The sequence below is a fragment of the Xyrauchen texanus genome, chromosome 3 (genome assembly GCF_025860055.1).
Source record: "Xyrauchen texanus isolate HMW12.3.18 chromosome 3, RBS_HiC_50CHRs, whole genome shotgun sequence".
Taxonomy (NCBI): domain Eukaryota; kingdom Metazoa; phylum Chordata; class Actinopteri; order Cypriniformes; family Catostomidae; genus Xyrauchen; species Xyrauchen texanus.
In genome coordinates this window covers 25,022,569-25,036,943 of record NC_068278.1, presented here as the reverse complement: position 1 = coordinate 25,036,943, position 14,375 = coordinate 25,022,569, and the positions used below count along the sequence as shown (strand labels likewise).

At 37.5% G+C, this 14,375-nt stretch overlaps 1 protein-coding gene across 3 annotated transcripts in view; it reads left to right on the top strand.

Moving 5' to 3' along the window:
* Positions 1 to 788: 788 nt before the first annotated feature.
* smarca2 (SWI/SNF related, matrix associated, actin dependent regulator of chromatin, subfamily a, member 2) overlaps positions 789 to 14,375 on the top strand; it is a 98,303-nt gene continuing 84,716 nt past the window's right edge. For all 3 annotated transcript variants that reach the window (XM_052097740.1, XM_052097733.1, XM_052097747.1), the window contains exons 1-9: positions 789 to 888; positions 2,728 to 2,958; positions 3,132 to 3,261; positions 4,392 to 4,727; positions 7,114 to 7,212; positions 8,312 to 8,579; positions 10,337 to 10,463; positions 10,976 to 11,149; positions 13,331 to 13,504. In XM_052097740.1, the coding sequence (XP_051953700.1) occupies positions 2,743 to 2,958; positions 3,132 to 3,261; positions 4,392 to 4,727; positions 7,114 to 7,212; positions 8,312 to 8,579; positions 10,337 to 10,463; positions 10,976 to 11,149; positions 13,331 to 13,504 (1,524 nt within the window). In that variant the 5' untranslated portion in view covers positions 789 to 888; positions 2,728 to 2,742. The remainder of the gene's footprint in view (positions 889 to 2,727; positions 2,959 to 3,131; positions 3,262 to 4,391; positions 4,728 to 7,113; positions 7,213 to 8,311; positions 8,580 to 10,336; positions 10,464 to 10,975; positions 11,150 to 13,330; positions 13,505 to 14,375) is intronic.

Sequence of the window (14,375 nt, the reverse complement as noted above, 5' to 3'; positions counted from 1 at the left end):
GTTGAGTGACTCGTCGATGCATTTGCATGAATTGCATTTCAGTCTCATTGAATTCTTATGCACTTCCTCCCCCGTGTGGTGAAATTCTAAAACTACAGTTCTGCACCAGTGACTTCTTCACATAATAAAGTTCCCAATGTTGTTGAATTATTTCAAAAACAAAAGCAACAAATAAATAAATACATAAATACTCTATACAAATTAAATAATCCAAATAACATATCTATCTATCTATCTATCTATCTATCTATCTATCTATCTATCTATCTATCTATCTATCTATCTATCTATCTAAAACATAATGTATATTTGCATTTGTCAGGTTTTCAGGATTATGTTAATATAAATATGTTGACCAGTTAATAAAACGCATTTGCTCAGCAAGAGTAATAACATGCTTGATGTGATTGTGCATCTGGCATTCTGCGTTCCTTGAACGTGTTCGTGCTTTAATAAAACTTTCCATTTCGTTTAAGCTCCATCTCGCCTCTTTTCCACAGATGCTTGTGAACTCACACAGGCATGAAAACAGGACTTTCAGTTTAGTGTGTGTGATACATTTTCACCGAACATTGTCAAGCGTGTTTCCCCAACGACTGGCCAGACAAGCGACAGTTCCAGCACGTTCGGCGTGGCGAAGTGAAAGTGCATTCCCCGCCCCCAAATACATTACTACATGATTGACGTATTCTTCAGCCAATCACGCAGCAGAGATTACTAAATTTCCTGCGCTTTCAACAAATCAGACATTAAAAAACACTGGAAAAACAGCACGAACTTCAACTTGTCAGCCATACAGTGGGGGGTGGGGACCGAGATATGGCAGTCATATTTTTGAAGCTGAAATAATGTGCTAGACCTTGTATTGGGGTTTTTACCTCGCAGAAGGTAACTGAGTTTAAATATGCTTTGCTTGGACATTTATACTAATGTATTTATGTCAATGAGGAGCATTCGTGGCGGTTTCTTGTTGATAAAATGTAGGCTAGCATGCTAACATAACTGTACAGATGATTAGCGAGCTGCTGCTGTTCGATTATATTCGACAGGGGGCTTTACTGCCTGCTTGCTTTGAACTTTGACAAAACAAGAAAGCAGGTTAATGAACTGATTCTCTGTGAAATGGCAAACGTTTTTTTTCTAATGTTAAGTAACTGAAAGCAGGTATATTGTACATTTGTAGTTCGCTGTGGTCGGTAGGTCCCAGAAAGTTTGAGATTGAAGAAAACTGCAATGGCGTGAGGGGGAGACAGTCATGATTGCAGGTCGAGGAAGCCATGATCTGATCAGCGCCACTCTCTCCTAATATCACCCCTGCGGTTATATGCTCGATAAACGCATGTCATTACTGATCATATGCATTTATTATTATTAAAAATAAACGTTTTACTTACATTATTATAGGTGACATAGACTGACGTACAGTTGTATTTTAAAGTTTCTGGACACCAAATATGGGCCTGCATGGGCGTATTTGTGCATTCAACTGCGAATAAATAGTTTATTTGTAAATAATTTTTCCTTAGTTAAATTAATTTTGCGCTTACGAACTCCAGTTGTTCATCGACAGTCGATTAATTACGGTCATTTTTAATTGAATGTTTAATTAACTTAATTAAGCATATATGAATGTGCCTTTACATTATAAATGTTTGCTAATAATTCACCCTGTGCATTTATATATTTTTTTTCATTGGCCTCTGTTTATTGGGCGTGTCAAAGTCAAGCGCGGGGTCACTTTTATGCAAATGTCCTGGGAAGAATTTGCATGCGTCCTCGATTTAAAGTGGCACTCACTAATTTTTCCTCAAATAAAAATAAACACTTTACTACTAAAAAAATAAAAAGAAATAGTAATTTTGAAACATATGTATAAAATCATTACCACTCACATGAGATGAAGATTACAGGAACACTGTATCAGTAACCTTTTAAAGCTGGTTTTTTCTACAAGGAGAGGGTCCCCTCATGAGTGCTGTCATGTTAGGATCACATAACCAGCTGAATAATACCAAAGTATTTTTACTACTCACGTAATCGCTGTAACCACTGTTATTTGTCTCTTTCACTCATCGATTAAATTATTCATGGCTGATTGTGAATAGTGAATTTCTACAATGGCATCTGTTACTGAAAATGGTTGCGTTTGAATGGTGCTGCATCCAGGCCCCTACAGTAGGTGTCAGTGTAAGTCCAAGCTGACATTCCTAAAAAAAAATGACTGAGAAAAGAGCATTGCTGTAGGCATAGCTCCAAAAAGTGGCTTGAGCTCTAAATCGCCATTAAAGATATAGGGAGCCTTTTCCCTAACCTTAACCCTTTTGGAGTTGGATCAGCCCCCTTTTGGTGTAAACCTGCCCCTTTTGGAGTAGCCCCACCCTCTTTTGGAGATTCTGCCCCCATTTGGAGGTCTCCGGCCTGCTGCTATATCTACTTGCCTTTAAAGGCTCTCTTGTCTATCTCTCCTTTTTATTACTATGTGGGTGGACAAGTGCCTTTGCACTGTTTATTTAAATAAAAAACAAACAAACCAGTAATCAGTCCACACCTTAATAATAATAAAGCAATAAACAATATTAGAAAATAAATGTAGCTTATGAAATAATAATGGTTATGAGACTGACCTTTGCATCGCATAAGGTAAATCCTTATACTACATATTACATAATTATGACAGGACCAGTCATGACAGTATTAATGTTTCATAATGTTTCACCCTTCCCACAGGTTCTCAGTTAATAAATGTCCATCCCCAACAAGCCACCAGTTGGAATGTCCCACGCTGGTCCTTCACCAGGCGCAGGCCAGTCTCCAGGGCCCAGCCCTGGACCCGGCCCCTCTCCTGGCTCTGTACACAGCATGATGGGCCCCAGCCCAGGGCCTCCAAGTGTCCCACATACTATGCAGGGACAAGGACCTGGAGATTATCCTCAGGACAGCATGCACCCAATGCATAAGGTAGAGGAATGCTTTTTGGAACATTTTTTCTGTTAAAATAGATCAGTAGCTATTTAATAAATGCAAAATCAGAAAAAATAATACATACAAATAAACATAAAATATTTTGTTGCAGTGTCGATGTAGCTAGTATGACAGCAGCATAAACTGACTAATCTTCTGCCTCTTTTCAGCCCATGGAGGGAATGCATGAGAAGGGGATGGGTGAAGAAATGCACTATGGGCAGATGAAAGGGGTGGGGATAAGATCCCTGCACAGTGGCATGGGTCCTCCACAGAGCCCGATGGATCAACACAGTCAAGGTACAATTACATACAGTATAGGCTACAATGCAATAATAAAACAATCACTGGTTAAATTTGACCATTGATTATAATTCAGCTCACCAAAAGGTGCTTTTTTCCTTCCACACATTGAAGTATGATAGGTTAAACTTCTTTACAACAATAACCTAAAAGGTAATTTAAGGCAATTATCTGACAGCGTTTATTTATTTACTGTGCAATTATCTTAAGGGGTGCCTTTATGTTCTTCTAATTATCCTGATGTTTTATACAGTTCATTACCAAGAACAGCACATCTGTGGCTTTACAGTTTCATTTGACTTGGAGTACATTATAAAATACACATAATTAACTGCAATTAACAGTAACTGTTTGTTTAACAAAGAGATCACATTTTATTTAAAAGTTAATTGTATTTAATTTTGACACATTTATTTTCTTCATATATCACGTCTCGTATTTCATCTCAAGCATAATCTTCACTGATACTTTAGCCTCCTTGGTAACCAAGTATAGGGTAAAACAGTAATACCTATACAATAAAAGCATTTGAAAAAATAAAACATAAGTGATGAAGGCATGGTGAAATGTTTCCATGACCGTTTTAATGAGACCTGCATGTTCCAAAACACACACACACACACACACACACACACACACACACACACACACATGTTGTGTTTCCATGTTTTATGGGGACTTTCCATAGACATAATGGTTTTTATACTGTACAAACTTTATATTCTATCCCCTAAACCTAACCCTACCCCTAAACCTAACCCTCACAGAAAACTTTCTGCATTTTTACCTTTTCAAAAAACATAATTTAGTATGATTTATAAGCTGTTTTCCTCATGGGGACCGACAAAATGTCCCTACAAGGTCAAAAATTTCGGTTTTACTATCCTTATGGGGACATTTGGTCCCCACAAAGTGATAAATACACGCCACACACACACACACACACACACACACACACACACACACACACACACACACACACACACACACAAAACACTTAAAATGTTGTTAGTTTTAATAAAAAACCAACTCCTGGGAAATAAGTGCACATTCTTGAAGAAAATCTTAACTACAGCATAAAGCTTTCCTTTTCACCATTAATTGAGTGTTTTATTTTTGCCTCTTAGGTTACATGTCCCCTCATCCCTCACCAATGGGCCAGGTTCCTGAGCATGTGCCTAGCCGCATGTCAGGAGATGGGCCAACCCCACCGCAAATCCCTCAGGGTCAGACGGGCCCAATGATGCCTATGGATCCCCAGGGGATGGGACAGCAGGTCAGGGGTCAGTCTGCCTTCAGCCCAGTCCAACTACAGCAACTCAGGGCTCAGATCCTGGCTTACAAGATCCTGGGTCGTGGTCAGCCTCTGCCTGAGAATTTGCAGTTAGCTGTGCAGGGCAAGAGGAGCCTCCCCACTATGCAGCAGCAGCCCAGCAACAGTGGTCCCTACAACAGACCTCCAGGTGATTGCTGGAATTAGTTGTAGAATTGCTTATAGTGAAGTGAATGTATCTAACAGGAAATCTTTTACGTAAGACTGTAGCAAATTATTTTTTTACGCTGAAAGTCAGGACTTGTCTGGGCTCAACAATATGGATTTTTAATGCTAGGTGGTTGGGCCAGTTGTCCAGTTACTTGCCTTGCCAATATTTTTACGGACCCCAACATGATGTTTTTTTAACTATTTATACACAATGTTTTATACACAAATAATGCCATTTTTTTTAGCAATATGTGTTTAAAATCTTTTTATTACATTTCTCATTTAAGTTTTTTATTTTTTATTATTTACTTTTTGACTTTGAAATAATAGCATGAAATAATACAGTCGTAATGTACCTAAATGACAGCAATAAATTCATAAATACACACGAATTGTGCAAAACATTATTGACTCAGCCCATTACTCATGTTCAGCCCATTCTAACTGATAATTCCAAAGTTATCACAAGTCATTATTGCAATTTCTGTTCTTGTAAATATGTGTTAGCCATCTAGATAATGTTATCTTGGATACGTACAATATTTAAATTAATCATTTTCAATACATCTCAAATGTTTAAATATGTAAGGCATGTGTATGATATACAAATGTATTTATAGTGACAATGCAGCACTGGCATGATTGGGCAATTGACAGTTCCTTCAAATGGCCTGAAACTCTTTTACACTGGACCTTCTGGTCATCCTTATATATATATATATATATATATATATATATATATATACACTCTTAAAAAAAATTATGAAAAAGATGTAACTGCTGATCTCCTGGGATTTTCACACACAACAGTCTCTAGAATTTACTCAGAATGGTGCCAAAAACAAAAAAAACATCCAGTGAGTGGCAGTTCTGTTCTGAAATGCCATGTTGATGAGAGAGATTAACAGAGAATGTCCAGACTGGTTTGAACTAACAAAGTCTACTGTAACTCAGATAACCACTCTGTACAATTGTGGTAAAAAGAATATCATATCAGAATGCTATTCTGAGATGCTGGTTGGCGCTGTTTTGGCAGGAACGAGGGGGACCTACATAATATTTGGCAGGTGGTTTTAATATTGTGGCTGATCGGTGCACTCCAATATAATTGGCACCCTTGGTAAAAATGAGCAAAAAAGCCTGTAAAAAAATGTGCCTTTATAGTTTATGCTTTTGATCTTTAATTCAAAATATTCACAAAAATCTGTCCTCTTATGAATATCAAACAATTGCAAACACAACAAAATCTTTGTCAAATATATTTGTGGCACAATAATTGGCACCCTTTTATTCAGTACTTTGTGCAACATCCCTTTGCCAAGATAACAGCTCTGAGTCTTCTCCTATAATGTCTAATGACGTTGGATAACACATGGCAAGGGATCTGAGACCATTCCTCCATACAAAATCTCTCCAGATCTTTCAAATTCCGAGGTCCACACTGGTGGACTCTCCTTTTCATTTTACCCCAGAAGTTTTCTGTAGGGTTCAGGTGAGGGGACTGGGATGGCCATGGCAAAACCTTGATTTTGTGGTCAGTGTACCATTTTTGTGTTGTGATGTAGGTTACATCTGACTGTAGTTTTGGAGACTTTCTGACCCCAAGACTCAACTAATTCCTGCAATTCTCCAGCTGTAATCCTTGGAGAATTTTTGGCCACTCAAACCATCCTCCTCACTGTGCGTGGAGACAATATAAACACATGTCCTCTTTCAGGCCGATTTGTAACATCTCCAGTTGATTGGCACTTTTTAATTATTGCTCTGATGGTGGAAATGGCCATTTTCAATGCTTTATCTATATTCTTATAGCCACTTCCAATTTTGTGAAGCTCAACAACATTTAACCAAACATCAGAACTTTATTCTTTGGTCTTACCATTGTGATGGATGACTAAGGGAATTTGTCTTGGCTAAGCGAATACCCTTGTGAAATAGTAAGTCAGGGCTGAGCAATTTAATGTTCCTAGGTGTACAAAAAGTTTTAAATATGAATGGGAATATACTTCAGATATATTTTACTCATAAGAATTTCTAGGGGTGCAAAAATTGTGTTTTGGAGAAAATATTTCTTTAATTATTAGATTTTTCCCTCCTTTCAATTATTTTACTTTAACTACAGGTTATATTTTTGTGAATATTTTGAATGAAATATAAAAAGGATAAACAAAGGCATATTTACCAAGGGTGCCAATGTTAGTGGAGGGCACTGTGTGTGTGTGTGTGTGTGTGTGTGTGTGTGTGTGTATATATATATATATATATACATTCAGTATATAAATATGGTATATATACAGTATATACTGCATAAATACTATAGCTGTACTTCCCCTAATTATTTTTGCAAAATTGTACTTTTTTTCTAGGTATGCCAATGCCTCATGGAGGGCCTGCAACTGGACCCTGTTCCACTCCAGCCATGCAGACACATACACTTAGTTCTGGTCCAAAACCTTGGCCTGATGGTGAGTGTGGGATGAATTTATTCTCAAATAGTGGCTTCTGTACATTAGGCTGTGGCGCAAAACGTATTGCGTTATCATCCAATTATTTTAAGGAATGAGTGTTTATTGCAGAATTCTGTTGTCTAAGTAAACTGTTCCAAAAATCTCACTCCAGAAATGTATGCTCGACACTGACCAAAAGTATGCAAATCCGAACTGATATTCTTATATTTATGTGCACATTATATAAGTATGTGGTCAAAGTGCTTCATATATGAGATAAACTTTGAAAAGAATTACAACTTTTAAACAAAATGCCATGGGTCAACAGAGGTTAAACAATCTCCCTATCAAAATGTATTAATTCATGGACTGCCACATCTTGGAAGGAAAGGTTCACACAAATTAATTCCAATGCGCTTTGATTGGCTGTAGTTAAAGGTCACAGTTCAATTGATTGAAATGTAGGATACTGAATTTCTGGTTTGAGTTGTAGTAGACCTTAATAATTGTGCAATATTTAATATATTTCATTTGGGATTAGTTGTTCAATGGCGTTGTGTGAGATAATCTAATAAGGCTAATTAATATTTTCAATGCATTTTTGCTTGAGATAAAATGACTTCCCTCATGGTGGGTTTGGTAATTGTTTTGAGTGTACTATACCAGAAATAAAGAGTCAGAGACTCCACTGTTCTCCTTCTTTTGAACTAAGCCTTTTGAATCCATCTCCTCTGTGTATGCCCTCAATTTTCTTGAGAATTGAATACCCTTTCAGTAGTTTCTTTAAAGGCGTTGAAAACAGTTCATATGAGTCCTGGTAAAGATTTTTTGTTTCAGGGGTGGACGGCAGTTCACACTGTCTTTGACATGTCTTAAAACCTGTCAACGACAGCTTTGAAGAACTTTGAAAATGATCAAACATCTTAACTACAATGGTCTACTGACATAAAAAAGCAACATTACTTATGCTGTTGCATTATATTGATGTGTGCTGACAACACCGTATTGATTGCTGTGAGCATACTGCTTGTTTGCATTAATGAATATACTGTAGCCAGATGGAACATTTTGATAAATCCCAGAAAACGTTCATGATGCACATCTCCTTTCTTTTCAGGTCAAGGGGCAGAGACCCCCAGCGCCTCACAGATGTTATCAATACCAACTCCCAGCGGTAGACCTTCTCCAGCTCCCCCACTGGTACCCAGTGCCATCCAACCTGTCCCCAGCACCTCCCTCACCCTACAACCTCAACCTCAGCCGCAGTCAGTGCCAGGCCAGCCCTCACTCATCATACAGCTCCAGCAGAAACAGAACCGCATCACCCCTATTCAGAAACCTCAGGGTCTGGACCCTGTGGAACTCTTACAAGAGAGGGAGTACCGGTATGTGATGAGGAATCTGCACTGCCTTACAGAGATAGTTCTGCTTTTTATTTTTATATTTTATTTTGAGTCATTTCAATATTTTGCCAATAGTTTGGTAGTAACCAAGGACTAAAAACAGTTCAAGGAATGAAAATGAACAGAATTTTTAGCAGTAACATAACCGAAAACTGGAGCAAAGTGATTGTTCCAGTGTGAAAACATTCTTTTTAAAGGCTCGTAACCAGCATTTTATTAATTTTGTTCCAATAATTTTTTCATGATATCAAAGGCCAAAGGGTTTATCACTGTACATTTTTGGAACTACATCAAGTCATGTTGCCCGAAAAAATGTAACATGTGCTTTGATCCTGAAGGAAACTGCTGCATCACACATTTATTTGCCTAATTGCCAGTTGTGGATGTCGCATTCTCTGAATGAAGAAATTTTTAACAACTATGTTTAATTACTACTTATACTGTACATGCTAATCCAGATACAAGGAAAACATTATTATAAGTAAAAAGTAAATTTCTCACTTGTTTCCAAGTCTTCACTGAATTAGATATTATGCATTAATACAGATTTGCTGGTGCCGGGTTTTGACTGAGAAGCGGATCTAATGATCAATTGATATTTCACCCACCCATAGCGCAGAGTACTGTCATCTTAAAAAGAATGATATTAACAGTTCTATTATTTTGTTCTAACTCCTTTCCTGTCCTACCTTTTTTAAATGAGACTGCAGAACTTCTGAAGCAGAACGAAAATATTCAGTTTTTGCTCAGAACAAACCAAAACTAAAAATGTTTAGTTTTAGTCCCTGTTAGTAACACTCATTAAAATGAAATCAAAGAAAACAAACATTGCTCTCCATTTTCACATTTCTGAATTTCAAGCTTTGTTGCCTGGCAACAGGGATAAACAGACTCTCATGACACTAAATTAACTTCAAAAATATGCCAGTACAATCAAATTTGGGTTCATACTCAAGCAAACATACTGTGTGTGTGAAAATATGTGTGTATGTGTGTAAACAAAACCCATTGATCTCCTGTCAGTAAAATGTTGTCCGCACTTTTGTTGTTTTTGTGTGCTGTAATAAATGTTAGAGGATAAGGAGCCTTTATGTTTCGGAGGTTTCCGAAGTTCTTCAGAAGTTGGTTCAGTGGCTTGCACTATCTGAAACAACAGACATGTGTTGATTGTTTGGTGCTGATGTAGCTTGAGGTAACCTGCCAGGGCTTTACATTTTTTACAAAGTGAAATTTTCAGATCTTTCTGGTGATTTATACATCTTGAGAGATTGAGAGGTACTTGAAATTATTAATGCCTGGAAAGAGCATGTCAGTTCACCTTCAGAGGCCTCTGTCCAACAATGTGCTATTATTGCACTACAAAGGTTTCATTATTGCACTGAATGACCATAAATCATCTCTATTTTTCTGGAAAAAAATAAACTACTATGTCTTTCAGACTGAGCGCTTTCTTGTGTTAAAAATCTAGACAGAGTGTAATGAATAGACCACAACGCAGGTGTCTTGAAACGTATTTGAAGTTCTATTTAAGTTGTGATCCTGCACGAGAAAATGAAAAAAAAAAAAAACTGAAATGTGACGCAACGGTCAAAGACTTCCGTTAACGCATGTTTACATGAAAAAACAGCACAGACTATGTAAAAACAGGTTCAATGTGAATGACCCCTAAGAAAGTATTCAATAGACATGTCCTTATCATTTCCTCAATAATTAACCAAGTTTACTTTGTCTGTTAAAAGGCTCCAGGCCAGGATTGCTCACAGAATTCAGGAGCTGGAGAATCTTCCAGGGTCATTGCCACCTGATCTGCGGACAAAAGCTACCGTGGAACTGAAGGCCTTGAGTTTGCTCAACTTCCAGCGGCAGGTACAAATTACTTAAAAGGGCCCCTTGCCCAACGGTGCTCAGATAATTCATACTTCAGATTATCATAATGAGCTTTTCACAAGTGTATTTCCAGAAACGTATTACTTTAATGAAAATATCTCCCGTGTGCCAGTGCTATATTGTGCAATAAATGAAATATGATCATGTATGATAAGCCAAATGAAAATTGCTCCTGCATATTTTTGATTTTCAGTATCCATTGAGATTTTCCCTATTCACAATTCCATCATTATGTCCACTAGGATGGTGTTAGGAGTTGTGCTATGGATGTATAATTTACACAGTGTAATAAAAGCCACCATTAGAGGGTGCCCTTGTTGCATTTGTAGTTCACAGAGTCCCACAAGTCAGACCCCTTGTTCTGTTATAATTAGTAGCGATTCAAACTAAATATGTGTAAAATGCATCAGAATATGATTATCATTTGATGAAGTTCATTAGCCTAATGTATTTTGTCACAGATGACTGTGATTGATTCTTCTCTCTCTCAGCTAAGGCTGGATGTTGTAGCCTGCATGCGCAGGGATACGACTCTGGAGACAGCGCTGAACTCCAAAGCCTACAAGCGTAGCAAAAGACAGACGCTAAGAGAAGCTCGCATGACAGAGAAACTAGAGAAGCAACAGAAGATTGAACAGGAGAGGAAGCGCAGACAGAAACACCAGGTAATCAATTCATGATCAGGGTTCAAAATGTGATTAATTCAATGGACTTAACACACAGATGTACAAAAAAATTTACAAACTCCCTCATCAAAATGCCCATATACAAGAACTAGGGTTGTGAATGTATAAAAAAAAAATGGAATCGATAACATGATGTGCTGATTAATTAATCAAATTCATTGTAAATAATTGCATATCAATATTAGCTGAGAAAAGTGCCCAAAATAATTGACTTAACATGTTTGTGGCAGATGAACATACTATTGAGTAGATATTACAAAAAGTGAATCTAAAAGTCAATATATTATTTCTTTTATTTCCTTATGGTTGAACATAAGCATGTCACCTGCTCACAGTCCACAGCAATCAATTTTGCAATAGAGTTTGTCAATCAGGAGCCGTTCACATGATATATTGCGTTCCATTTCTACTATTGTTTTTATTAATTAAATAAATAAATAATAATTTTAAGGACATGCAACATTGTGTGTATTCTCAAGCATTACATTTACATATAAATCAGCTTATTTAAAAAAAATTTGCACACTGTAATAAATGCCACCATTAGAGGGTGCCCTTGTTGCATTCGTAGCAAAAAAGAAAACAAAGCAAGAAAACAGTTTTATTTGTGCTTTGAAATTATCGCATTGCTCTCTGCTTTTGACTTCAAACCGGGAAGAGACATGTACTCAACACATGCACACATTGGATAAGCCAGTGAGAACACCAGTAAAGGTGTTTACATGCCACGTGAAATTGGCGTAATGGGCAAAACTCAACCCGTGATGACCAGTTTATTCTTACGCTGTTTATGACCTCACACCGATAAAGGAATGCCGTTTATTCCATTTACATGGCAACAAGCGTTGTTGGCTTATCAAGCATAGTCAGTATAAGAACGTGCATGTAAACTCGCCCAAGATTTAGAGGTCAAGCTCCAGTCAAACAAGAAATGTTTGAGTGAGTTTATCTAGCTAGCCTGGGAAATTTTTGCCAAAATGGCTGTGAAGCATTCTTTTACTCCATCATGGGAGGAGTTTTTGTGAGAGATGATGGGCCAATGCACTTTATGATGTGTGATTGGACAATAGGGCTGCAACTATCGATTATTTTAGATAATTAAAATATTTAAATATTAAATATTGTATTTAACATTCTCCAATAACAATTTTTTCTTCTGCAGTATAGCTACTAATGTAAATATATGCTGTTTTAAAGGAGGTTTAGATATTATTTTTGGAAAACAAGCCTAAAAAGGCTGATCAAAAACTTTGTTGAAGTGTTAAATGCGCTAAGACTACACTCTCTCACCTTTATTTTCACTTTGATCCAACTTTAACTTACAAAAACAAACTCTATCTTCTTAATAGAGCTGCGTATTGCCGATTTACTTCACAATTAGATACACACTGACACATAGGCTACACTATATTATGATTCAGTACGTCGCAATCCATCACGTTATTAATCTAGCTACAGCAATTGCGCACTAGGGATGGGCGTCCCCGTGCCAGAGCGTGCCTCAGTCGGGTGCAGTTTCAATCTCCCCCATTCACGCGACTCTTAGATGTGGCACTGACCGCACAGATCCGGCTCTGCTTTATTTCACGATGACAGTGCTTCTGTATTTCCTTATTTTGCATTTTGCACACCAGAAGAACTAAGGAGAGTAAAAAGTGTAGATATTTCTCCAAACCATGTGCTGTTCCTGGCTTTTTGTACATATCCCTCTGCCTAAATTTCTAAAACATACCAACACTAGAAACAAGCAGCTGAAGTTTATTAAGTTAATTGTTTCATTCTGAACAAACCATTTGTGCATCAAATTTTAGCGCTATTGCTGTTAAAGCTGTTATTTAAGGATGGGGCAGTTAAAAACTATCCTGGACTCGGCAGCTGACCCACAGCTGGTATATAAACGCAGCACAGCACTGTTTCTCATTTCACATGCAAAGAATGCATTTACATAGATGTTTAAAATTCACTGCAGCAAAAATGACCTGTTTGATTTCATTTAAATTAGAGTCAGAAGAGAGGGTGGAAAATTATCATACATAAAGAGTTCTTGTATTTGGTTCAAGATCTGGGACTAAAGTTATAGTCCCAGTTATATAAAAAACTGTAAGCTCAAATTAGTTTCAGACTAACTGCTTTAGGTTTCTATTCTATCTCTTCTTGTAGGAGTATCTCAACAGCATCTTGCAGCATGCAAAGGATTTCAAGGAATATCACAGGTCCATCTCTGGTAAAATCCAGAAGCTGTCCAAGGCCATTGCCACCTGGCACACCAACACTGAGAGAGAGCAGAAGAAGGAGACAGAACGAATTGAGAAAGAGAGAATGAGGAGACTTATGGTATGAGGCATTGTTCCTGCACCACTTTTAAGGAGAAATACTTGCATATCAAATATCTTTTTGGCAGTAAATAGCCAACACGATTTCTAAATAGTCAACACAACTTTCTGTTGGTTTGTTTTAGCTGATGCCGAGATTGGTTTTATTGAACTGATTGGCATAAACACAGGAGTTATTTGTCAGACAACTCACTTACTCATTGAATCCACTCAGATGGCACACTCATTTGCTAAATTGCAAGCTACTGTAGTAGATGTGCTCAACTTCATGCAGCTCTTTGCAAGTTTATCGGCAGCTGACTTGAAGCAGTGCATGTCGGCTAGTAATTTTATCCGACTTGAGATGGTGCCATCGGCACATCTCTATGAGGTATAACATCAAAGTACCACAAGAGCGATTCGAGAGCAGCCACCTGGCACAGTTGGCGCAGTTTCTCTGGAGTGGCTGAACAAGCTCTGATGATGAAAGCTTATTCGCGATTGGTCAGATATATCTGATGACAACTATGACATGTGTTTCATGGGCTTCGTTTGCAATTTTATACTACACATACTACTTCTGCTATATCAATCTATGGCAAAAATAAGAGTAGTATGGCAGTATGCCATTATCAATGTGTTTATTCTGACACCTCTAGTTCCACTAAACTATCAAAAATCTGTGTTCTTATAACAGTGCATCATGTTCATATTAATAGATAAAGCAATGTGATGTTTATTCATAAATATACAATATACGAAGTGTCTTTTGAAATCCACTTCGTCTACAATAAAGAAAGCAAACATCGTGCAATCTTTTAGCACATGATAGGATATGCAGATTGCCCAGCTTGACGGTTCTCTTTTCAACTCCTCCCCCGACTGCAACTGGC